Genomic DNA, 26,674 nt, shown 5'->3' with positions numbered 1-26,674 from the left:
GAAACATCTTCAAGACTTAAGTCAAGTCCCGCCGCTTTTTTCTTTCCAAGCTCCCTAATTACCACTGATGGACTTTGTGCATACAGACAAACAAATAGTCATATCTTTTGAATAAAAGAGTAATAGGATTATGTTCTATACCATCATAAAGTAATACATAGGTAATAAAAGACTTTAATTCTATATTCTATATTATATTTCTAACTTGTATAGTGTACATTTATTGTTTTTTTTACATGTTTTACCAATAATTTTAATGTAGTAAAGAAAAATAAACAACAATACGCATTTCCAGTATTGTTATATCATTGCTGTAAGTTATAGGTTACGCTGCATCTTTTTGTTCCTGCTCTATTATTTTCTATATAATGTATACATTTTCAAACTGTGGCAGAAATAAATATTTTATCGTATACATGATAGAAAAGATACATCATACTGAATGTTTACTTAGACTCATCGATGAAGTGATTACAGTTGTGCTCGAAGGTTATTTTGGCCATAACTCGAACATAACTGAATGGAACTGTTATTTCTATTCTCGGATATTTATTCAAAGATGTTCTTCTGATAAAGTAAAGCAGCGTTTAATTCTATCCTGCATGATTCCCAGGCTCGTCCTCGTAGCTTATAAATGTAACACTGATCTCAGATCTGTGCTCGTCATCAGCGCATATTTAAAGCCCAGGTAAGTCACGTAACGCGTGACACGCACCGAAACGGATCCATTGTGGTCAGTGTGTGTTTTTGTTTGTTTGTTTGTTTGTTTGTTTTTTGCTCTATTTCAAATCTTATAGTTAATTTAATTGTGACAAGGAGACAATATATTTTTGTTATCCATATAAAGTTCCGGTGTCCCGTCCCGCAGACCTACATCTGAAATGTCCGCTGCAACGTCTGTATCGCTCATCAGGAATGTGCTGTCAGTCTGCCTCCTCGTTTCAATCCGTGCAGGTGAGATTGATCTTTTATTTCAAACAAAAAAGCCTTTCTTCTCTGTTTTAGGAGTGCAGAGGGGAACGGCTGAGGCAGTTTTTTGGCCACGCAACTCGGTTCTGTTTGTTACGCTGGAAACGTGTTTGTGCGTAGTTTCTTCTTTTGACACTGAGACACAAGCAGTTAATTACCGGAATACATGTGCCGCTGAACATGTACGATTATTTTTGTGTCCGAGTTTTTGTCTTGATTTTATTAAGTCTTGCAGTTTAGCAAGTGCGTCACAAATTGTTGCGTTATAACGCTTCCGCGTTGTGGCGTTGTAACTTCCCTTTGAACGTCCTATTTAACAATACAAGCACACTAGGGGATTTAAAGATTTAAACTAACTCATCTCGAGTGAGCTAACCTTTTTATGCTTTTTACAGAACAAATAAAAATAAACAGATACTTTGTAAGTAAAAGCAACGTTTATCACAACCGTTTGAATTTTTGGTATATTTCAGGTAAAGTGTTTTAAATCTGCATCACTGATTTGTGTCATGAAATTCATTCTGCATCTTCTTTCTGCTGCAGGCTGCTGAAGCAGCAACGCCTCTGTGTGGGCTCACTGTAACATCTTGACGTCTTAAAGTTGGTTTCACCAGAATGCACAGAGAACAACTATCAATTAGTTGCCATATGTCTGCGTTTATTTCCCTTAAATCAACACTGACTGCTAAATGCTGAAAGGAAAAACAAAATTGGGCTTAAAGTTATTAACTTAAACATAAATATTTAAGGTGAGAAGAACAAATCAAACTCACCTCAGTCGCAGTCCCATGCACGCTTTAGTTGTGAAGCGAAAACGCTGAAATCAGAGTAATGAAATGCGAGAGGAATGAAGTAATGGAGTAAAAAGAGTGTGTGAAAGGGAGCGAGGTCCTTATGTAATTTGTGTTACCCGAGTTTAATTAATGACAGAAACTCAAGAACTAATCAGTGATGAGACAGTCAAGAGAGCAAACAGGGTAAGTATGGCAAGGTGAGGGAGAGTGGAGAAAAGGGTAAACAGAATAACAATCTTTTCACAGGTATATAGTATATGGTTGCCAGCCAAGGAGCTCATGTGCATCATTGTTTTAGTTTGTTAAAAATTTCTATTCCTCTTATGGTCAAATTTGGCTTAGGTTGTTTTTTTTTTATAGTACAGCTCCAGACCCAAGTGACAGCAAGTCAAAATGAAAAAAAAAATTACCTGTCTGTGTTCAGCAGTAGTCTTTATTCAATTTTAAAATTGATATGGAGTTTATGTGACATTAAACGTTTGGGTGGTGGGACAAAGTCTGAGAGAGGAGGACAGAGAGGGAGGGAAAGAGAGAGAGCAAAAAGAAACAGATAAGAGTGGATATGTAGTCAAATTCTCCAAAATTATAAAGCTGCAGCTCCTGTTTTACATACATATAATAATTATTATACTTATATTGAGTGAGGAGTATGGAGAGCGAGAGAGGGGTTGTACAAGAACAGGAAGAATGAGGGAGCAGATGGTGAAGTTAGCTGGAAAAACAAGTCATTTTTCACAAAGTAGTTTTTCATGTCTTTCATGAATGCTTTGTGTGCTTTCCAGTAGCACACTGAAGAAAATGTAAGTGAACATTCTAAACAGAGCATGTTGACATGAATAGCATCATTTTACAGGATTCATATCTCTCTAAACATGGCCGGACAGGATGGCTGCCACTACATTGATGTCACTACAAATCTGTTTTCCCCTCGTGAAATTGGGGTTCATGATGCTCTGTGCTCAGTCTCTATAATAAAGGGAGGGTTTGTATGAATTCAAAAACTTAATAGAAGCTAATTCTATTGCAAGTTTGCTTTGCGTACAGGTGTGTGTACTGGAAGGATGATTTTAATAGTGCTAATAATGCTACTTCAAGAGATTGATTTGGTGGACTGCCTCTGATCAAGAGACTGAAATAATGTTGTACATGTTTCTCATAGTATCTCCTTTGCTACAAATAGTCCTTTAACTTCTTTAAAGACTGGACATGTGTATGCATGACATAATGACTGGGAACTGAGCCCCCTAAATGTTTGAAACTAGAATCGCCCCTGGTAAAAATGGCTGCTGTGACTGAGTATTAGAGCCACATGAAAAAAAATGTTTTGAAAAAAAGTTGAAACGTGAAGATTAAAGTTGTTGTTTCAAGTCAAACTGCCACAGCAGCTATACCCTCTACAAAATGCCTTGTGTGTAAGACTTTGTAAAAACATATCCTCTTTATTCTACAAAACTGCATCAGTATCCTTTCATTTTGCACAAATCTGATCAGCTCTTCTGAGTTTGTGTGTTTTCCTTCTGGCAAGATTCATCATTCTGGGGCAATTTTCAACCTTTTAACCCTCTCAAGGCAGGCATTGCAGATTTGCAGCAGTTAAAAGCTAAAAACCTGATTACCCCACATACATATTTTATGAGTTTTTTTTACTCAGAAGTACCACAGCAGGTATTCTTTTGAGCATTAGCAACAAAAACTTAATTTGAGCCTGAGAGGGTTAATAATCACCACACTGTGTTCATGTGAAAAAAGAGAAATCATTCACTTGATACTGAAGCTGATTCTGAAGTAGGAGTTCATTAACTTATCCACACAAGGCACATTATGGGAGACCATGTTCATGCTTTGGACTTTATTCATCCCAAAATATGTTTTTTTTTTCTTAATGTGGTGCAAATACTCCTTTGTAATAGTACTTTGCTTGATTCAAGCTCTTATTAATTAGTAATTGTTATTAGTAGTGAGACCCACCTTGTTTGTAGAGTGTCTGCTTGAATGTGTGTTGATCCCAGTGCCTTCAAAGGCATTATGTGATTATTTTCAGTGACATATTTTTACTTGAAGTTTTCCAGGCTTCAGTTACAGCTGGAATATTAGTGGAAGACATGTATGAATGTGGAAGTTACAATGGCATGCTACCCTCTGAAATATTTATAGTTTATAAGGTATTTAATATCCATTTTGTCTTATATATTGTCCATATTGTCCTTCTGGTTACTTGCAGATAGTAGCTGCTCTGCAGAGCTACTATGTGTTTACTTTATCCAACATGAAGCTGTGGTTTAAAGCAGCGGTCCCCAACCTTTTGTGCGCCACGGACCGGTTTATGCCCGACAATATTTTCACGGACTGACCTTTAAGGTGTCGCGGATAAATACAACAATATAAAACTAGTACCGGTACCGAAAAAAAGAAGATTTACTCATAACACACGTGAAAAGACCCAGGAAAACCGAGTTAATGATAAAAACGATAACAAAATAATGCTAAAAACCGATAAAAACCCTGAAAACCACACATTTCACACCTGAGCCTCAACTCTCGCGGCCCGGTACCGAACAACTCACGGACCGGTACCGGTCCGAGGCCCAGGGGTTGGGGACCGCTGGTTTAAAGTGTTATTACTGAAGTCAGAAATCACACACAAAAAAATCCCCTTTTCTCAGCTCAGAAATGTTTAGTGTTTTATTTTAAGCTCCCAGTGAGCTTTCGCTCCATTTTCTATCTATTAATTATTTGCTCATTAAGTAAACTGGATCCTTCTCATAAATCTTTTTTACATTTTATATAAATGAAATTGCTAGAGGAAGGATTTGGATGCAATTTGAAAATATAAAACTTTTATTAAAATATTTAGGAAATTTGGAGCAGGAAGTAAAAGGGAGTAAAATGGAGGTAAATGCTAAATCAATTAAAAAGCATGCATTTCAGTGGCATCTCTCTAAACCTCACATTGATTGGCTGTTGTACAATAAGCAGAGACTGACTTCATCCTCTCTGCTCTGTGTTGTTTCCTCTTTCAGACCAGAAAATCATCACAGCTGAGACTGGACAGGACGTCACTCTGCCATGTCGAGCTCCAAATAACAACATCATAGTTGTAGAGTGGAGCAGAACTGACCTGAAGTCAGATTATGTCTTTTTGTACCGCGATGAGCAGTCTGATCCAGAAGACCAGCATCCATCTTTTAAGAACCGGGTGGATCTGCAGGACAGACAGATGAAGGATGGTCTTTGATTCTGAACAATGTTACGATTAATGATGTTGGAACATACAAGTGTCGTATCATCATGAGAGAAACACACTCATGGAAACCCATCAGCATCATCTACCTGAGAGTTGATCCTCCAGGTGAGTGAGTAGAGTTGAGTGTGTGAGTGATCAGAGGTGAAGCTGCTTCCTGGTTGTTGATGTTTGTTTCTAAAGATGTTGTTGATGAGACTTTGTAGAAAGCAGCTGGTCTGAGTGATGTGATCAGAGTGCAGTAGATAATGTCTGACAGCAGTTTGAAGAGGAAATGGATTCTGTTCTGTTCTTCACTCATCACCTACCTGACAGCTGACACCTCACACCTGTTTCTCACCTGCAGGTCAGACAGGAGGACACACAGAGGATGGAGGGAAGGAGGATGGAGAGAATGAGGGAGGAGGCAAGGAGAATGACTTTAGCCAATTTATATTTTGCTTGATAGTTTTGCTTGTATATGTTGGGATTGTTGTTTATGTGATCTCCATGATACATAAACAAAAACAGAAACAGGATCCCTATTAATCTCATGCTGAACAGCATCATGCAGAAAAGCCAGGATGTGTTTTTCAAGCAGTACTCTCCTGCAGCTTGTCCTCACTCTCAGTGTTCAAGCTGAGCCTTCAGGGAAAGACAGATGACAGAAATGGACAGGCTTGGGAATTGTATCCTGGGTAGTCGCCGTCATGATGTTGTTCATGTAAAACCGGCAACATGACCAAAAGGCGGACACCAACAGGTAAAAAGGAGGAAAATGCACAAAATAAATCAGCCATGAGAAGGCCAGTAACAAGGTATGATACAGAGAGAAGCTAAACAAAGGTGTGTTATTAGTAGGGATGGGTATCGTTTAGGTTTTATCCGATACCGGTGCCAAATCGGTACTTTTGAAACGGTGCCGGTGCTTAAACGGTGCTCGAATCGGTGCTTAAAGAATGGAGAACACAAACTTCGTCCAAAAGCCTCTCATGTTTTTATTTTTAGCAGTCTCTTTTTTTCTGCAAAATGATAAGAACCGTAGCAACATATAAACATCATCTGTGCAAAGATTTATGTTTTTAAAGTGAAACAGTGAAAAATTACAGCACTGTCAATACATGAATATCCAGACGTTGTACAAAAATGTCCAATTCTTGCGCACAATTGGACACCACGCCAGCTGATTTTTTTTAGGTATTTAAGAGCAGTCATTAATTAATTTGATTAACATGCCTAAAAATGCTTTTTTTTAAAAAAAAAAAAATGTGTTTTTGAAGAATTAACCACACATTTACTTGGTAACGGGCCTTTTCTGCCATGGAGCGCTTAATTGGCCTCTGGCCCTTTAAACTCTGAGGGGCTGTAACTTTGGTTTCTTTTGGTCACTTTGCATGATTGACACCTCTTTTTAATTGTTTGAGCCAATAGAGTCACAGTAATGATGCCACGTTCACGTTACTTCAACCAATCAGACGTTGTAATGCCAAAACCCACGTGGGCCCAAATTTACTGCATGTGACGTCTGTCCAGTCACGTGTCTATAGGTGGGTCTAAAATGGAGGTTGTTGACGGACAAGGCTCTGATGCGGCTAGGTAGGCATGGTAACTACCGGCAATCACGTGGTTACCGGCTACCGGCGAAAATAACGGAGGAAATCTGTAGGTAAGACAATTTCTGTCTTAGCGCATTTGCGCCGCTGTGTGTTTTTGTGGTCTTCTTTTGCGGCTCACTCAGTGAATTCTGGTCTGATTGTGGTGAAACTTGGTGTTTGGAATTGGTGATAGCTCTGGAAGATAACCAGCCTTTCTTTAGCCGGTTACATGAAGTCTGGAGAATTTCTGGTTCGCCTTGTTTGTTTAGCGGACTTGTGCGCATTTACATAACTGCTTGTTTAATCATGGCTTGTTTTCGTTGAGTTTGGTGGTTGTAGAAATGGTTTATATGACATTTTAGCTGAAATTCAGAGGTTTCTGTGGTTACCACACATGTCTGGACTTATATTTCTCACCCCGTGTGATAACCGATTAAACGTGATCTCCTCCTTTTTGCTCGCGGTACCGGGGGCGTGGGGCTTAAAGCACTTGTTGCAGGCTGCTGAGTTTGCATCTTTTGCTGTGAAGTACAGCCAGACTTTTGACCGCTTCCTTGGGCATTTTTAATCTGTAGCTCTGCTCTAAAAGAACGTACGTTTCTGGGCCCGCCTACTATCCTTGTAAAGGTAAAATGATTGGCTAGAATCCAAAGTGTATGACATCTCAAGAAAAAAAAAAAGCACCGAAATAAAGCACCGAAATGTGTGCTGCTTTTCGGTCTGGTTACTACCGTTTATGTCAGAACCGGTGCCATCACGGCACCGGACACCGGTACCCATCCCTAGTTATTAGGAGGGGTTGAGCCATTAAAATCAGAAAGAATTATTGCTTTCATTTTTCATTTGTAGTTTTAGGAGCTCCCAATGCTCAAAATTTACAACATTTTCACAGAAACTGTAATAATATACTTACATGTTCTACCCTGTAGTTGTACTAAACTGTGGATGTTAAAAATAAAAAATCATTCCGATTTGATATAGTTTTTATGTCTTTTTTATGGCACAGTATTTCATTATCATACTTCATGTTCTAGTGCATGTGCATGTGGGGTTCTAGTAACTTTGTTCTCCACTGATACAGATCAGAGGGAGCTGATTTGACTTCCTTGTGTCCAAGATCTAACAGTGGTATCCACTTAGGATCACACTGTTATATTTCAGAAATATTAAAATGAAAAAAAAAAAAAATTATACTGTCATGTATTTACAGCCAAGAAAACTAGCACATCTAAGAAATGCAACAACCTCAACTCCTTGTTGCTGCTTCCAATCTGCTTTGCAGATTGGAAGCAGCTTCTGTGAAAGACTTCCACATTACTGTGAATGTCCATAAGCAGGGTGCACCTTTAAGACCGATTGTCTGTATGATCAACTCTGTCACCTATAACATCTCCAAGTTTCTGGCTTCGATCCTCAACCCGCTGGTGGGCAGCTCTGAGCACCACGTCCAGAACACCCTGGATTTTGTTGAGAAGGTGAGAGATGTCATTATGGAGGCAGATGAAACCATGGTCTCGTACGATGTTACATCTCTCTTCACTTGCATCCCAGTCACGGAAGCGTTGGAGGTAGTCCGTAAGAGATTACAGGATGACACCAACCTCAGTAACAGGACCGCTCTCAGCATCGACCAAGTGTGTTTGCTTTTGGAACTGTGTCTTCATTCCACCTACTTCACATACAAGGGTCAGTTCTACAGGCAGAAACATGGGTGTGCCATGGGCTCCCCAGTTTCACCCATCGTGGCCAATTTGTACATGGAAGAAGTGGAAATGAGGGCTTTGCTATCCTACCCTGGAACACCACCAAGCCATTGGTTCAGATATGTGGCTGACACCTGGGTGAAAATCAAATCTCAGGACGTACCACAATTCACGGATCACATTAACTCGGTGGACCGACACATCAAATTCACCAGGGAGGATATGAAAAGTGGCAGGTTAGCTTTCTTAGACTGTGAGATTTCCATCAGTAATGGGGGACATCTAAAAGCTGACGTGTACCGTAAACCTACACATACGGATCAGTATTCAAGGTTTGACTCTCATCATCCACTGGAGCACAAACTGGGTGTCATCAGGACGCTACAACACAGAGCGAACACCATCCCCACTGACACAGCAGCCAGGGAGGCAGAAGAACAGCACATCAAGAAGGCCCTGAGTAAATGTGGTTATCCCAGCTGGACTTTTGTCAAAGCTGGAAAGGCACCTAAAGAAAGCTCCAGCCGATCCAGGAGAGAAGGACAACCGCTGCCCAGGAGAAAACCTGTAGTGATCCCATATGCGTCAGGAGTATCGGAACAGTTGAGACACAGTTTTTCTAAACACCAGGTCTCTGTGGCTTTTAAACCCCAAAACCGCTGTGCCAAAAATTGGTCCACCCCAAGGATCGGGTCCCCCGACACAAACAGAGTAACATAGTGTACGCTGTTAAGTGCCAGGAGGATTGCCAGGATTTATACATCGGGGAAACCAAACAACCTGTGGCGAAGCGGATGGCACAACACAGAAGAGCTACCTCGTCAGGCCAGGACTCTGCAGTTTATTTACACCTACAGGCCAGTGGACACTCTTTCAATGATGAGGATGTACACATCCTGGACAGGGAGGAACGCTGGTTTGAGCGCGGAGTCCATTGTTACATTCAGTGGGCTGGTTTCAGTCATTATGCAAATGTACTGTTTATAAGATTGGGGAAACCTGCAGTCAGCTGAGACTGAAGAAGTCACTGGATGAGTGACGAAACGTTTCTCCCACAAAAAGCTACGTCTAGATGAAGAGAATAAACTTTTGGAGGTTCACAAGTCGTACATAAAGTCCAACATCTCCCTCTAGTGGCCATATATAAACCATGTGTGAGGATGGTGTTAATGTAAAATGTGAATCATAGTGTTCCACAATGCAGGAACTCCAGCAACACTTCCTGACCCTGATGAAGGCCACAAGCAGAAATGAGTTTTAATATTGTAATGTAATTTATATCATTGCCTAAAGATGAGAAGTTTAGCTGAGGACAGAAAAGGGTTTCCAGGAATCAGCAGTATGTCCATGAAGAGCGACAATTCTCAAGATTATCCTCCAGTCTTCAGTCATGAACCTGGATCCCCAGGCAAGAAGTAAGAGACTAGTAAGATTCTTTTGTAAAGTGAGGTGAAGACAATGGTGGTTTTTGCCATCTTCAAGGTCTTCAAGAGATAGCAAGTTAATTAATTAGCTTTGTGTGACTCCCGATTCCCGTTGCTAGGATTTGTGAGCCCAGATGAAAGAAAAATAACTTTGATATGTAACAGAAAAACCTGAACAACAACCAAAGCACAAAAATATGGAAACATGAAGAAGACCAAACCATGTTTGTACTTCTAGATGTCAGCAGCACAAAAACAGAGCAGAGTGTCCAGGATCCAGCTTCATGTCTATGAAGAGTGACAACTCTAGAGATTATCCCCCAGTCTTCAACCGTAAACCTGGACCCTCAGTTACACAGTAAGAGACTGATTCTTTCATAAACTAAGCTGTAGAAGATTTTTAATTTCGCAATATTCTTTCAAAGGGGTTTGTCAGTGAACCACTGAATTGTTCTTAACCACCTCAGGAGCAGGTTACATTTGAATTTAAAGATCAAGGTATGAAACAGCTGTTTATGGAAGAATTCATTCCATGGAAATTCTCATATATAAACCACAATTGTGTTTCTTTAGTTTGCATTATGGTGTTTGACATATTTATGATGTTGATTGGTAAGATGCGCCCAACCCAATGCCTTTAGTGTGAACATGCTGGTAGCTAGACTTATAAACCGTAGATTAATATAGCAAGTTAATTAATTAGCTTTATTTGACTCATTATCCTAATTACCAATGTTTGAATTAATAAATCTAGATGAAGAAAAGTTACCTTGGGTATACAGCAGAAAAACCTGGAACAGGCACAAGAACAATGTGTGCTTCATTTTGTTTGTGCTTCCAGACGTCAGCAGCACAATTATACGGCAGTGTTTCCAGGATCAAGCTCCATGTCCCTGAACAGTGCCAACTCTCAAGATTATCCTCCAGCCTTCAGTCATGAACCTGGACCCTCAGGCACAAAGTAAGAGACTGATTCTGCGATAAACTGAGCTGAAAATGATTTTGGTTTTTGCAGTTTTCAATATTATATCAAAGGGTAAGAGTGGAGTCCCTAGCTATCCTTAACCACGTGCAGAGCAGATTATTTTTGAGATTACTGATCATTATGTATAAAACGACTGCTATTGAAATAATGAATTTTCTGGAGAGAAAAAGGCACCATTCTTGAAAGCTCCAGTTAAATTGTGTCTTCCAAAAGACATTTAAAAAAACATTAACTTGTTTCTGGTCTTTCTGAGAGAGGCTCTGAATGATCTCATATATTCATTTTTTTTCCTAAAAAAAGCTTTCAAACAGCAGCTGTATTGATTTCAATTTGTATTAATTTATACATATAAATACATATAAATATATAAACTTTTGTTGTGAAAATGTCCAGAACTTCATCCCCATAAATCTGAAACTAAGAAAACACACCTCAGTAATCTGTGTTTTGTTTTGATCTATATTTGTGTTTCCAGACGTCAACAACACAAACACAGAGCATCGTTTCCAGGATCCAGCTCCATGTCCATGAACAGTGACAATTCTCGGGATTATCCTCCAGTCTTCAGTCATGAACCTGGATCCTCAGTCACAAAGTAAGAGACTGAATTTGTTGTAAAGATGATGAATATTATTTTGGTTTTTATGGTCTTGCAAACTATAATTTTTTATTATTATATTTAAAAAAAAAAAAATATATATATATTTTATTATCCTATTACACTATTTATATAATATAAATTACATAATATCACAGTGGGTTCAATGTTATTAAGATACTAGCTTATTTCTAGTCTTTCTGACCGAAGCTCTAAACAATTTCACACATTCACATAACATTTTTTTGGCTTTGCTTCTTTTTTCTCAACATCTTAAAAAGCAGTTGTGTCTTTTTGTCTGTATTATGTGTTTACCCTCTTGATATAAGATTTGTTACTTTATGTTCCTTTGCAAAATAGCTGTTTTCCTAACAGTACACTTATCCATGTTTGTGATTGGTTAAATGTTGCCAATGCTGCACCCTTCATACCAATGTGCTTGTAGCTAGACTGATAAATCCTGGGTTAACATAGTGAGTTAGTTAGTTAACCAGCTTTGTGGGGCTTCTTATACTGATTACCAATTGCAGGATTTGTGAATACTTAAATAAGAAATATAACCGGTATAAACAGAAATCTAAACTCATGAATACAAACTAAGGACTCAAAAGTGATTTAAAAGGATGACCTGAGGTTATAAACATAAAGTAAAACACTATTTGTCCTGAACTGAGCTAAAGATCAGCTATAAGCAAGAATAAATATTTTGCCTAGATGTTGCAATGCATTCAAAACAATGTGTTTATGAGTCATTCACAATTTGTTAGCTACAGCCATGAGCAATGACGTGTGTCATTTCCAGTAAGTATTTAAACTTAGGTATTTCTGAAATGACTGCTTTTCTTTAGTCAGAATGAATTTTACTTGTATTCACAGAGAGAAGCTACTTTGTCCTACTGTGCATTCTGTCACAATGTCCTGAAGGATTCATCAAGAGACCCTTCTTGTCCCCAATGTGGAGAAAGATGTAGAACCAGAGCTGGTCTGGAGAAAGCCAGTAAGAACAGCTGTGTACAAAGACAGACAGATTTCTTGTTGATGGGCTTGTTTTTGGAAAACTGGACACATTATACAGTTTTCTTGCTCTCTTTTTTTCATTGTGGGTTTTTTTGTTTTGTTTTGTTTTTAACATATGCAGGGCTGCAGAAAGTTTCCGATGCACTAAAGGTCACTCTGAGGAGGAGATGTGAACGTGTAACTGAAGGACCTGATAAAACAGGAAGTGGAACCCTCCTCAACAGGATCTATACTGAGCTCTACATCATAGAGGGACAGAACGAAGAGTTTGATACCCAACATGAGGTGAGGCAGGTGGAGAACGCTTCCAAGACGAAGACCCTCCATGAAACACCAATCAGCTGCCAGGACATCTTTAAAACCTTACCTGACCAGCAGAGACCCATCAGAGTGGTTCTGACATATGGTGTTGCTGGCATTGGAAAAACCTTCTTGGTGCAGAAGTTCACTCTGGACTGGGCAGAGGGCTTAGAAAACCAACACATAAGTGCGGTGGTTCTGCTTTCATTCAGGGAGCTGAACTTGGTCAGAGATGAGCAGTACAGTCTCCTGGAGCTGATCCATGTTTTCTATCCAACATTACAGAGCGTCACAGCAGAGCAGCTCACTGTGTGTAATCTTTTGTTCATCTTTGACGGCCTGGATGAAAGCAGACTTTTGTTGGATTTCACCAACAGGAAGCTTGTGTCTGATGTCACACAGAAGTCATCAGTCAGCGAGCTGCTGACAAATCTCATTGAGGGGAATCTGCTTCCCTCGGCTCTCATCTGGATAACTTCCCGACCCGCAGCAGCCAATCAGATCCCTCCTAAATGTGTTGACAGGATGACAGAAGTTCGAGGCTTCACTGACGCTCAGAAGGAGGAGTACTTCAGAAGAAGATTCAGAAATATAGAGCTGTCAAGCAGAATCATCTCCCACTTGAAGACATCCAGGAGCCTTTACATTATGTGTGGGATCCCAGTTTACTGCTGGATCACTGCTACAGTTCTGGAGCACATGTTGACTACAGAGGAGAGAGCAGAGCTGCCCAAGACCCTGACTGACATGTACTCACACTTCCTGCTGGTTCAGATAAAGAAAAAGCACAAGTACCACGAGGGGCAAGAGATGAATCAGCAAGAGTTCACCAGAACTGACAGAGACATTCTTCTGAAGCTGGGGAGGCTAGCATTTGAACATCTGCAGAGAAAGAACATCCTGTTCTACCAAGAAGACTTGGAGCAGTGTGGTCTGGATGTCACAGAGGCCTCAGTGTACTCAGGAGTTTGTACAGAGATCTTCAAAAGAGAGTCTGTGATCTTCCAGAAACCAGTTTACTGCTTTGTTCATCTGAGCATTCAGGAGTTTCTGGCTGCAGTCTACATGTTCCACTGTTACACCAACAGGAAGACAAAGGTGCTGGAGGACTTCTTTACTGCGGATGATAAAGGAAATAACATATCTCTGGAAGATTTTCTGAGAGGAGCCATGGAGAAATCCTTGCTTCTTGGGAATAGCCACCTGGAACTGTTTGTTCGTTTCCTCCATGGCCTCTCTATGAAGTCCAACCAGAGACTCTTAGGAAGTCTGCTGGGTCAGACAGAGAGCAGTCCAGAAATCATCCAGAGAGTCATCAATAACCTGAAGGAGATTCGCAGTAATGATAAGTGTCCTGACAGCTGCCTAAACATTTTCCACTGTCTCATGGAGATGAAGGACCTCTCAGTACATCAGGAAATCCAAGCGTTCCTGAAGTCACAGAACAAATCAAAGAAGGAACTCTCTGGAATCGAGTGCTCAGCTCTGGCATATATGTTGCTCATGTCAGAGGAGGTTATGGATGTGTTGGATCTGGAAAAGTACAACACATCACTGGAAGGACGACAGAGACTGCTACCAGCTGTGAAGAACTGCAGAAAGGCTCGGTGAGTCCAAGTGTGATTAACATTGTAAATAATTGTAGATGAATAGTTTAGTTCTTACTAAAACATACTGCTTGTTCTTCTTACACTGTTATATGTAAAGGAAACGTTACATGTCAATTTAACTTGGTCACAAAGGGATAGCTCATTAGGTAGAGTGTTGGCCCCATGATCAGAAGATCGGGGGTTCGATTTCCCTGAACAGCTCCCCTGAGGTACTGCTGAGCAAGGCACCGTCCCTGCACACTGCTCCCCAGAGCCCAATGGCTGCCCACTGCTTCACTAAGTGAATGGGTTAAGTGCAGAGAGGAATTTCCCCATTGGGATCAATAAAGTATACATTATTGTTAAATGGTTTTGAGCTATTTAAAACTGGTAAATATTTTTTAAACAAAAAAAAAATGTTTCGATTATTTAATTTTTTGTATTTCTGCTGTTTCACCTGAATCAGTTTCAGTGGTGACATGTGAAGTTGAAGGGATAACACAGAATTTTGTCAAAGTGATTTAGTCTCAGCAGCAGAAAGGACATTTAAGTGAGTTACAACAATATTTACTTAAAAATTCCCAATATCACAATGAGCTTCCATAAACTACTGATAATATGACACAAAGATTAAAACTGCAGGGTGTGTTGAAATGAGCAATGAAGCATTTTATTCCTTTGGAGTCCAACTTTTTGAACAGTAAGATGCACCCTCACTGGCTCTCCATTTCAAATTGGTCCAGAAGTGCAGGGTAGTCTAAAAAGAACTCAATCCCTCTCTTTTGTCTGCACATTAAATCAAAAGAAAAATTATAATTTGTGGGTCTGGCAGAGACTATGAGAATTAATGTTTTATGAAAAAAAAAATCAGAGCAGCTGAACCACTGATTATAAAGAGAAAGTTGTTTTTTCATCAAGAGCATGAAGTTTCTTCTTAATAACAACATGTTTTCTAATATGTGTCAACACAGACTTCATGATGTCTTGATCTCAGAGAAGCTCTGTAACACTCTGACCTCAGCTCTGAAGTCCAGCCCCTCCTATCTCACAGAGCTGCACCTGAGTTCAATCAACCTGCAGGATTCAGCAGAGACACTGTTTGCTTGTCTGGGGCATCCAAACTGTAGACTGGAGACACTCAGGTCAGTTAACTGAATTTGTTGTTGTTTCTGATGGTCTTTCAGTAGTTTGAACAGTAAAGTGATCTTCTTATAACCCAACTCCACTGCTGTACGACAGAGGATGTGGATGTACCGATGCAATTTTATTTATTTTTTCTGGTTTTAATATGATACCTCAGCTTCATCCTTCCGGGATTCGGATTTCAGTGGCTCATTGTCACTTAATATATCAACAATATATATTTTAATTAATTCCCACAAATCCAGCACTTATATTTTTGGAAAATCCTGCACACAGTTACAGTAATCTAATAATCTTCAGCCCAACATTGCACCAATAATTAACCAGGGTCAGATCTAGTCTGGTGTCTTAAGTTGAACAGCTGAAATATGAGGGGGCAGCGTGGGTGAGACAAAGACCAGAGTTTAGAGCAGCCAACTAATAACATGCAGGCTGCTGGTGTGAGACGCTTTTCAGATGCTGACATTTTTAAGATGAGTTTTTACATGAAGAATAAACCATAGGGAAAAAAAACAGATACTAAAAGCAAGTCCATATGTACCAAAGTCATCTTGGTTTCTATAAGCTGAAGAACAGCAGGCAACAGCTGCACTTTTCAATTACATGGTATTAAACACAAAGACAAACTCTCCAAAACCTCAGAACAAAATCTCTGCAGCTTTATCTGTAAAGATACTTCTTACAAACACTGCTATAATAAATTCTGTTAAAAGCTGGAGTGAAATAAAGATGGAATTAATAAGAGTAAAGTTAATATTTACTGAAAACAAGTGTTTCAATCTCCTGTTTAAATGTTAATAGCTGGTGTGGTAAGCCAACACCTCTGTTCAATAATGAATGCTCGCAGTGGCCTTTTTGTACACCTCTTTTAAATCATCTGACTTTTCTGTCCAATATGTGAACATGGGCATCCTTGAAAGTGTGACCTTTATCCTTTAGGTGCAGATGTACAGCTGAGTTACCTTTTGAGGTGGCTCTTCTTGGTTGTGCCATGCTTTTATAGAGTGACTGTTTGGTTTCCATTATCTGGAGGTCCAACTGAATGCTGTTGCATTTGGCAATAATCTGTACAGTTTGTAATAGCCTGTATCATTACTGGATGTTCACTTGATTTACTTACAAGAAAAATGATGATCTCCATTTTAGAGAAAAACTAATTATTTAGGACATAATAATGCTGAGCTGCACATTTGAAACATGAAAACATCTGTTTGCATTACCAATTATTTTATCTACATGTACTATTCTTTATTCAGATTTGAGAATTGCAGTTTGTCAGAGGAAAACTGTGCTGCTCTGGTCAGTGCTCTGAACTCCAACCCCCCTTATCTAAAACACGTGGATATAATAGGAAACAACCTGCAGGATTCAGGAATGAAACAACTGTGTGATTACCTGGAGAGCCCACACTGTAGACTGGAGACTTTAAGGTCAGTTCACTCCACTACTGAGGAACAAAACATATTTCTTTAGATTCTGTTTGTCAGTGTGACAAAAAAATTGAAACATTGATATCAAATCTGCAGAGCAAGCACTCTCATATACAAAGACACTATTTATTGTATCTTTTCTCACTGTCATAATATAAAGATGTAACAAATAATTTTGTTCCTACCCTTTATTTGTCTTGTCCTTCCAACAGACTGACTTCTTTGCTTTAGATTCTGTGCTGTGGTGAGTAATATTCAGATATTTTACTTGGATTAATTAATGCAGAAAATGAAAGGTTATTTTAAGATTAGTATTATTATTGTATTGTTTTTTGTATTCTTATTTATTGTGACAAAAAATCTTGTCAGTATGTGGATAAAACACAGTAAACGTGACTGTGCCCATGAAGCATATGCAACAATCTTTTTAAGACAAACACTTTTCAACCTTTCACAGGTTGAAACACACAGTGATGCCTGCAGAGTGATCCTTGAAGTCAAAGACTGATTCTACCCAGACTTCTTGAATCTGTTGCAGAGCATACAAAGACAGACAAAGACAGTGTGGCCTTAACTCCAACTGCCTTTCCATGCTGGATGACTTTTATGACTTCAGTGGATGTGTCAGTACTGGCATAATCACATTCCTAAGCTCTGAGACATTCAGTTCATTCACCTAAGCGGCATTTTGTCCCGGTATCTTACATCTTCCTCAGTTCTGATTTGTTGCAGAGCAGAATCTTGTGAAACAGGTTTCATTGCATTCATTTCACATGCAAGGATGCACTGAGGAGACCACAGTGAGAATGCTGTGCACTCAAAACACAGAGATGCCTATGGCAAACTAGAGGATCAAAGGACTGTCCTTTGATCTGAAAGAGTCACTAAGCTCTGGAATAAATGCTGGAATATGTTATTGGCAAAACTGATCACTTATTTTGTGCCTCTATTGAATCTCCTGAGTTGAATGTTACTTTTACTTTTACAGTGGCTGCTCACCAGCTGGTCTTGAAAAGGGCAGACTTTGCTTGGGCAGGTCCTGCTTTATTACTTTGCTATGAAGCATTGTAGTAATTTCAGAGTGCACATTATCGTGCTAGTGGTGTTACATTAGCGCTCCAGCAGTGTGTTTGTCACTGCTGTGTTATATTACAGTTCAAAAACATGTGTGTCACATGTTTACTGTGTTGAATGGTAATCTGTGCACAACTGAGAAAAGACAGATACTTAATTAAAGAAGCATGGTGCAGTAAAAAGTAACACCCCGTTCACACCACTTAGCATGGGAGTTTGCTGAAATGTAGCATTTTGTCAAATGTAAACATGAACATTTTCTATAAAATGAACATGCGATAACTGTGAATACATCACATGAATAATAAACATAACAGCATTAAATATCATAAAAGAGATGTTCATTAAACATTGTGCAGTTATATCAAGCAAAAGTAAAGCTTATAAAACATAATTGTATTGCCATTGTAATTTTTTTCATGTTACTCCAACAGATTTTTTTTTTTTTTCAGTGTGTACACATGTGCAGAAAGAGACTTAGTAGAACAAAAGGAAATCCATCACTAAGTCTTTTTGCAGTAATGAGACATTCTGGAATCTCAGCAGATTGTTTTCATCCTGGACTTGAGTGCAACCAATAGAGCAAACAGACTTAATGTTAAATATCTCTGTGCAGGTGTGTAAGCTTTATTTCAGTGTGTTCATTTCAGCATGAGAGCTGAGGGAACACAATAGAATAGAATAAAACTTTAATAATCTTTTGGGGACCTCCAGTCTAAGAAACTATGATCCTAAGAATACAACAGCAGTTCACATTAAATACAAATGAGAAAAATGTGAAGCAGGAACACAGCCAGCCAGAGGGAGCTGGCTACACTACACAGCTGCTCTGAAAGGACTGCAGTCCCTGCTGCTCTTTATACTTGATTTCCTACAGGGGCCTCTATGAACACTCAGTTATTACCTCTGTTCTCTCCTCTTTACTCTTTTAATGGGAATGATGGTGAACAGGTTGGTGTGTGCTGACAGTGGATGAGCTGTGTCTTGATGATACAGCGTGGTTTAGATGGCAGCAGCTTATGTGTAGATGCTCCAACTGGGAGATGTTACTGAGAGGTTGAGTGCTTTATCCAGCAGAGACTGACAGATTGATGAAAGTAAGAGCAAATGACTGTCAGTGATGCAGAGTGAACTGCTCTGAGAACATCTTGATACATTCTCAATCATCCAGGAGAGTAAATCTCCAAAAGTTGAATCTGTTCATCTGGACAAAATGCTCTACAAAACGTTACGTCCAGATGAACAGATTCAACTTTTGGAGATGCTCTGAGAACAGCTCTACTGTCACACAGTATAGAGTGCAGCATCATCCCCTTTGTGTCACTCAGGATCTGGCAGAGGGTCAATCGATGTATGTGGACTGCTCTGCTGCTGCTCTGTCCTTCTACACACTCTCTGTAGGCACACTGAGACTCCTCCACACCTTCTCCTTCACACTCACATCCTTCAAACATATACCTATACATATGGTTAAAGTCAGAGTTTTCTTACTATCTGACTGTGTTTGACACAAAGATTTCTTCAAATTACCAGTGGCCTCATATCATAGGGAAGCAGATGAAAAGAAGACATAAACACCAAGATATGTGTTTGTCCCACATAACACATTTATTAAAACAAAAACAAAAACCAAAAACCTACTAAATACACAAACAAATAAACAAGAACATTTTACATATGTTCAGAAAGACTGAAACTCGTCAGCATGTGGCTAAAATGCATTCTGTCCCTACCTCTAACCTGACAGAAATCAAGAGATTTCACTGTTACACCTCATTTGCTGTAACTTCTAGTTTTACCATTAGGAGGCATTTTTTGTTTGTTTGTTTGTTTGTTTGTTTGTTTTGTGTCACATGCAAAGTTTCAAGGAGAGCAGTGTAGATGCAGACATCCAGATCATAGTGGATTTTGCAAAAAATAAGAATGATTACAGACTATTTAAAGACATTGTGTGATTATTTGCAATTACCAAATAATGACACAATGTCTTTTCTCTATATTATTGTGGGGCAATATAGTAGGGCACTTTCAGGCTGTGTTGTGATTTGTAACTACATACACAGGAAAAATGGAGAGAGTAATTTTTCCAGAGTTATCATTATTTTCCTCTAAAAGAGTCATTTTTACTCATTTTGGATTGTAATCATTTTGATTGGCCGCCAGAGTCGGAGCAAAAGAACAGACGAAATTCCATTGGAGTAATATGGCATGACCACGCCCACTATCCCGTAGTGGAACAGAGACAACTGTCAGTGGTGAGCCAGGTAAGTGAGTAAAGTGCTCAATAATGATTGAATTTAGGGTAAAATGGGGAATTTCTGTTTATCTCAAAGGTCTGTAAGTAACATTACAGCTTGAGAGTTTGTGGGTCTTACATGCTGCATAATTGGCAAGGTTGATGCTTACGTTAGCTTCTGCTAAATTAATGTCGTTAGACTACTCACAGACAGCATTAAGGTATATATCACTAAACTACGTTTAGCATTGCTCAATAGCTGCTTTAGGCAGTATAATTGACCAGGGAAGTGTGTTTTTAGCAAATCCAGTGCACCAATGTTTTATCCTAAAAAGGTTGGTGAGCTCCAAACTGAGTCATGAAAATTGACTTTTTTACCTGATGTTCTGTTAGTAATATGTGTGTTTTATCGAGGATTGACGTTTGTGGATGTTTCACCTGTTCAGTTAGAAAGCACGTGTGGTTTACTCTGAATTGAGTCACATACACGACTGTTTTTGCCTGATCTTTGGTTAGGAGAATGTGTGTTTAATGGAGTGAATCTTGTATGTGTACTGCTGTTAGTTTAGCAAGCACGTGTGTTTTACTCAAATGGAAACGTATACATGGTTGCAGTCTGCACAAGTGTGCAGTTTTAGATGTTTCTTAAGCCCTATGCGTTTTGTATGTGCCTGTGTTTTGTTCAATTTTGTAAGTATTTGTAGTAAATCTAATTATTTAAAAAATATCCTTTTCATATCATGAAGGATGCAAGCTGTGCGTGTGAAGTGCAGAGAACAACAGAAGTACATCAGTTTTGAGGGCCAACTGACCTACAGATCATTTTTGGACTGCGGTGAGTAAAAAACGTCAACATTTCCTGCATGTTTCATAGTGTGAATCAGTCAACCTTTGGGGATGATGTTATAATAGCTGCTATACCAACTGTTTAGGTTTATTTTGCTCAATTTATTTAATTTCACTTTCTTTCCCTTGTTCTGGTGTTTATTTCAAATGTATAATGCAATTTTATTATGTTCACAGTTGCCAAGAAGTTCAACATCCTGAACATATGACTTCTCTAAGATACTTGATCCAATTGTGAAGGATATGAAAATCCTGGAGAGGGATGGAATTACAATTGCCCTGCATGATGACCCAGTACATGGAACTATTGTCCAAGTTACTACTGACAACCTTGGTCTTCACTGTCTGTTTGGTTTTCTAGAGTCATTTAGTACCAGATATTGTTGCCACTTTTGTCTTGCTGAGAAAGAGGACTTTCAGACAGAGTTTACAGAGGATTCACCCAAGATAATCATGCGAACTCAAGCACTTCATACTGAACATTGCCAAAAAATGGAGGCAAATCCCAGACTGCCTTATGTGATGGGTGTTAAACAGTCTTGGATTCTAAACTCATTGCAGTACTTCAATACATGTGAAAATTTCTCTGTTGATATTATGCACGATATCTTGGAGGGAGCCGCACTATATGAAATGAAACTGATTATGTTACATGCAATAGATCAGTATACAACATCAAAGGAAGTGGACATGAGAATTAAGAGCTTTAACTGTGGCTAAATGGAACAAAACAACAAACCACCTACAGTGAAGTTGGGAGAGGATTCAAATGACTTGGAGTTAAATGCCATCCAGTCCTGGTGTTTACATCGGCATCTACCACTCATCTTTGGAGACTTAGTTTGTCCAAACAATCAGCACTGGTATTTGCTACACTGAAAAAAAGGGATTGGCCAGCTCTTGGATTTATGTAATCATCTTGGGTGTATTTAACACAACTGCCTCATGTTTTAAAGTTAGGTGTAACTAAATAGTGTAGAAACAACATGATCTGCAGGGAGGGTACATTAATTTGTTCATATCACGTTCAATTGAAGTAAGTCAATAATGAAGCAGTGCCAAATCTCACGATATCGCACGTGATTTCATCTAGCGTTGTTTTGATCGTGGGTGAGGAATGTTGCCATTTCAGTCAAGTTATGAAAGTGAAGTTGGACTTGTTTGATTTATTTCACATGAGCTCTATAAGTGAAAGTTATCAGGCTGTATTTTGGTTTTTAAGGCAGACCCATTTGTTCGGGAGAATTTGAATATTTTATTTCGGTCCACACTCCACACCAGTTAGTGGCGGTAATGCACCATTTTGCTGTTTGCCAACCGCCAATAAACCCCATACAGAAGAAGAAGAAGATTCCAGTCAAGTCGAGCTGCCCAGCTCTACTTTTTTCAGTAAGTTGCTGCCTGCCACTACTTTTTTGTCGGTGTAGGTTGATTTTCTGAACGAATATTTTCCATATCACAGCCAAATGTAGTTTAATGTCTAGTGTGTCACGATGTAATGTTTGCATTAAATAAAGAATTGGTCACAATTAACTCCGAGGCACTGCAAACATATTTTGGTCTTGTGTTTGAATTAGTTTGCAAACTGACTGTTCAGTTACATTATTCAAAAGTGTTAACTGTACCGTGGTGAGATTTTCTTATCATTGTCTTAAATGTATTAAAGGTTGTAACGGTAAAAGATAAGGTTTGTTGTAAAACTGATTCTAATGACATTTTGCTATTCTTTCACAACAGAGAGTGAAGTAGGACCATGACAGCTCAAGCTATTCTCAGAGTTATCCTTGGACCAGACAGTAGTCAGAGGGTGATGGTTTCTCCTGGTCTGCCTTCAACTGTCACTGAACTGGAGGCTGAAATAAAGACTCAGTGCAAAATAATGGAACCCTTCCGACTACAGTTCATGGACACACTTTTTGGCAATGAGTTTGTGAACTTAACTTCAGTGGCAGAAATACAAAACAAAGCAACAATCAAAATTGTATACACATCTTGCCAACCTCAAGACCAAGGTGAAGACAGGTTTCTTTTCCATCAACCAGTGCTCCTGATGACACATCTACTTGTGGTGACAGCACTGAGTCTTTCATCTCCAGTCTACATCATCTTCGTGGCCAGATTTGTTTTGCATTCCCCGTTTCATATATGATGCGGAAATTAAGCTCATGTAGCATTTAAAGAAAATGGTATGCTGCTGATCCCTGATCCAAAGCTAAAGTCCGACATTTGCAGGGTCTAATCCAGGAGGTAGTCAAACACACAGTCTACCCCACAGACAGTAAGTTTGACCAAGTTGCAGAGGCCCTTATCCTGAAGCATCCATGTTTGAAAGAAAAAGGCTCACCCAGTGGCTTTGTGGGATGGAAGATGAGCCTCAAATACAAGTTAGCAAACTACCGCACACATCTCCGGAAAGTAGGATGTCCTGAAGTATGTGTGAATTCCTTGAAAAATAAGCCACCAGAGAAATGTTCCCCTGCCTTTGATGTTAAGCGACCAAAGAGGAGTGAAGTGGATTACTGCCCCTCTCTTCCACTCGGAGAAAGTGAACAGTCCCTTGAGAAGATGAGGGTCGAACTCCTTTCAGATGTGAAGAAGCGCAACAACAGAGAGACAGTTATGGGTAAAATGAACAGAGAGCACTGAGAAGACAAGCAGTCATTTTTGATGCTCCCATGTTCTGCAATGTACAACAGAGATGGCCGGCTCTTTTTCATCCAGCAGAGGTAATGTAAGTGCTGAAAGGAGAATAACAATAGAAAAATCCCTTAACTAGTTGTGTCATAGATGTGTTGATGTGTAAAGGTAATGACTTCATTAGGATGTGTGCATAGCATAGCCCAGATGACTTATCATGCCCAGTACCTGCCGTACAATATAAAGTGCCTTGAAGCGACTGCTGTTGTGATTTGGTGCTACATAAATAAAAGTGAACTGAATTGAATTGAAAATAATTTGATGTCGTTTCAGATAAATGCAGAGTTCAAGCGCATCACAACCATGCCTTTACAGTCAAGGTTTTTGTCCCAGCTTGACTATCTCTCTGAAAGTCTGCTAAAAGTGTTTGCAAAGAGATCAGGGCAGCAGGGCAAAAAGCTAAAGGATATAGCTGCCATGATGACAGTAAGAATTTTTAATGGCTTTTGACGACTGGTAAAAAAAACCTCAAGAGTTTTTGTCTTTGATCATCATTTGATCATCATCATTTCCTCTGTGCTACTGAAAAGTATGAGTTCACATATCTCTATTTTCTTTGTCATGATTCTTAAGGATGACATTATTGCTCGTAGGGAGTCCCTAATCAAAGGACTATGCGTCTATCTGAATGAAAATCCTGACATCTTGGTGCAGGAGTACATGGTGAGTGTTGTATGAGTAGATTGTGGCTTTGCAACAGTTCAAATATGTATTCAGTTAACCATAAATTTATCCTTGGACTAGGCAGGCCCAGTAGTCCTCTTTAATAATTTGGCAGAGGGATTCCAATACTGAGATTAAAACAAAATGTTAAACTTGTCACACATGGGGTCCAAACATTCCACTTGTTCTCCTTAGTCCCCTATTATGAAAGTTGAGAAACATCCATATGACACCTCTCCCGCAAAGTGAAAAAAGTATTGTTCCTCTCACAATTGGGGTCACATTAGTGTGATACACCTCAAACCTGTGATTCTAGTGAAAGAAGGAAGATTCTGGTGGGAAGGGTACACACCCTTGGAGCGGGTGTCACAAGTTTGATTCCCACCCGGTATCCAGTAAGGGTTGTGGCTAGACCCCCCCCCATGCTGAAACCAAGCCGTGGAATGGCACGGCCACGTATGCAGCCTGTCCGCAGCTTGGACACAAGCAGTTCACTATATATTGTACAGTGTATGTTACAAATAGAATTTGAATTCATTAATTTGTGCTGTCTGAAAAGGCCAGAATTGGGACTGGGATGCAGCGCTGGAGTGTAACAAGTCCAGGTTTATCATGAAAATCATCCAGGAATATACAAACAACTTCCAGAAAAATGAGGAGGAGAAATTAATCTGTACATCAGCTTTTGTCTGAGGAAAAAGAATTGCCCAGCTGTCAGGCTGAAAGAACATCTAAAATCTTCTGAGTGACCTAACCTGGCTTGCTGGTGGGCCAGTGTCTGTCTAACAAAAAACTAACGCAGAGCTTGAATGCCCTTCATGTGAAATACAAGTTGTGCTTAAAGAAATGTTTTATCTTCAACCAGGACATGACTGAGGCCACTGCACTGAGTGCCATAGAGAAAACAACAGTGGGCATCTGTGTCTCCAGAGACACACCAGGCAATTACTCTTTTGATGTTGGCATCATCATCGAGGGTGTGGTGGTTCTTAAGGATCTGGATAATGTGGCCATTGCAGTAGCCATGCTTTTCGGACTGCTTTACTCTGTCAACATGAGTTACCCATCACAGCTCCGCTACACCTTTGAGGTGATTCAGAAGGTGGTAATGGGATTGGATGCAACTGAACTCTCAAGAAAAGCGCAAAACTTTAAGACAAAACTGCTCATGTAAGCAATGTTCACTGTTGCTGTGCACTCAAGGTGTTTAGCTCTCTCACTGGTTCTCCTGCATTTTGGACGTTCAATTTCCAAGACAAGTCATTGTTGTGTACTTTGTAACTGCCATGTGAACAGGGCCTGTTTTGTTTTTTTCTTTTACTTTTTGCTCTCTGTACAAGTTTTCTAATTGGCAGCATTTTTACATTTTGGTTTATTTGTTTTTGAAAGTGAAGAAATGTAGTTGTTCAGCCTAAGTAGTCATCATGGCTGTGTGAAACAGCATTTTAGGTTTAATTCAGTTGGTGTAAGATTGCTTTGATGGTTTCATGTGTTGAACCAAGATGTCGCAGTATGATCAGTGCTGGACTTTTTGACATTCACTCCATCACTGTTATTTCTGTGGCTCTTCAATAAAGGTTGTGACATGCAAGCAGTATTTTTATTTTCTTTTGTTAGTAATTGTGCTAAAATGCATAATGTTAATGATAATGTTAATAGGAAGGTGTTTGCCAATCCAGTAATTTATTTTAGAGTTGATGGTTACTAACATTATGTTAAATTATTTACATTTATAATTGTTAATTTGATCTTGACATCTTAAGCAGAATGTTTTGTATTGCTCTCTTTCAAGATGGTAACCTGTGTGGGGAAAAAAGCTATAAGGTCTCATTCCTATGCTGTCATTGAGTTGACAAAACACTGAAAAACTGACAATCCTTAACTGCTGATTTATATTTCAGTGAAGATGTAATGTCAGTTTACAAATTTACCTTCTGTCACTGCAGTGAAATTAGACATTTTGCTTTGAAAGGTTACTAGTGGATACTGGCAACCATCGTGGAAGGGAAGAATACAATTTGTTAAACAGCTTCCATTAAAGAAATGTGTATTTGATACTAGAACATAATATCAACTGGTTATACACCCAGCAAAAGGGAATTTGGGTGGTTGTTACATTTACAAAAGTCTAGCTTGTCATTTGAACAAAATGGATCTGTCATGTTGGATCTGCATGAAATTCAACAACTTTGTTTGTTCTCGTTCAGATGACATGATACAATCTAGGAAGAGTGGTTAGTTGCCTGCACTCATGACATTCACAGGATCACACTAGATTCCACACCACAAAATCACTGGATTTATAAGAGGCAGACGACCATAAACACACCATGTGTATGCTGTTGCTATTTACTGTGCTTTAACCTGTCAAGGACGAAAACCTAAAGACAA

General features: G+C 39.3%; 1 protein-coding gene across 1 annotated transcript in view; it reads left to right on the top strand.

Moving 5' to 3' along the window:
• Positions 1-6,541: 6,541 nt before the first annotated feature.
• Positions 6,542-26,674, top strand: part of LOC135932668 (NLR family CARD domain-containing protein 3-like) — a 70,304-nt gene continuing 50,171 nt past the window's right edge. The window contains exons 1-10 of the mRNA XM_065470218.1: positions 6,542-6,579; positions 7,861-8,053; positions 9,575-9,696; positions 9,944-10,063; positions 10,547-10,666; positions 11,166-11,285; positions 12,254-12,285; positions 12,427-14,212; positions 15,166-15,336; positions 16,594-16,767. Of these exons, the coding sequence (XP_065326290.1) occupies positions 6,542-6,579; positions 7,861-8,053; positions 9,575-9,696; positions 9,944-10,063; positions 10,547-10,666; positions 11,166-11,285; positions 12,254-12,285; positions 12,427-14,212; positions 15,166-15,336; positions 16,594-16,767 (2,876 nt within the window). The remainder of the gene's footprint in view (positions 6,580-7,860; positions 8,054-9,574; positions 9,697-9,943; positions 10,064-10,546; positions 10,667-11,165; positions 11,286-12,253; positions 12,286-12,426; positions 14,213-15,165; positions 15,337-16,593; positions 16,768-26,674) is intronic.

This window comes from Pelmatolapia mariae, linkage group LG3_W (genome assembly GCF_036321145.2).
Source record: "Pelmatolapia mariae isolate MD_Pm_ZW linkage group LG3_W, Pm_UMD_F_2, whole genome shotgun sequence".
Taxonomy (NCBI): Eukaryota; Metazoa; Chordata; class Actinopteri; order Cichliformes; family Cichlidae; genus Pelmatolapia; species Pelmatolapia mariae.
The sequence above is the reverse complement of the archived record's forward strand: the minus strand, read 5'-3'. Positions and strand labels throughout refer to the sequence as shown.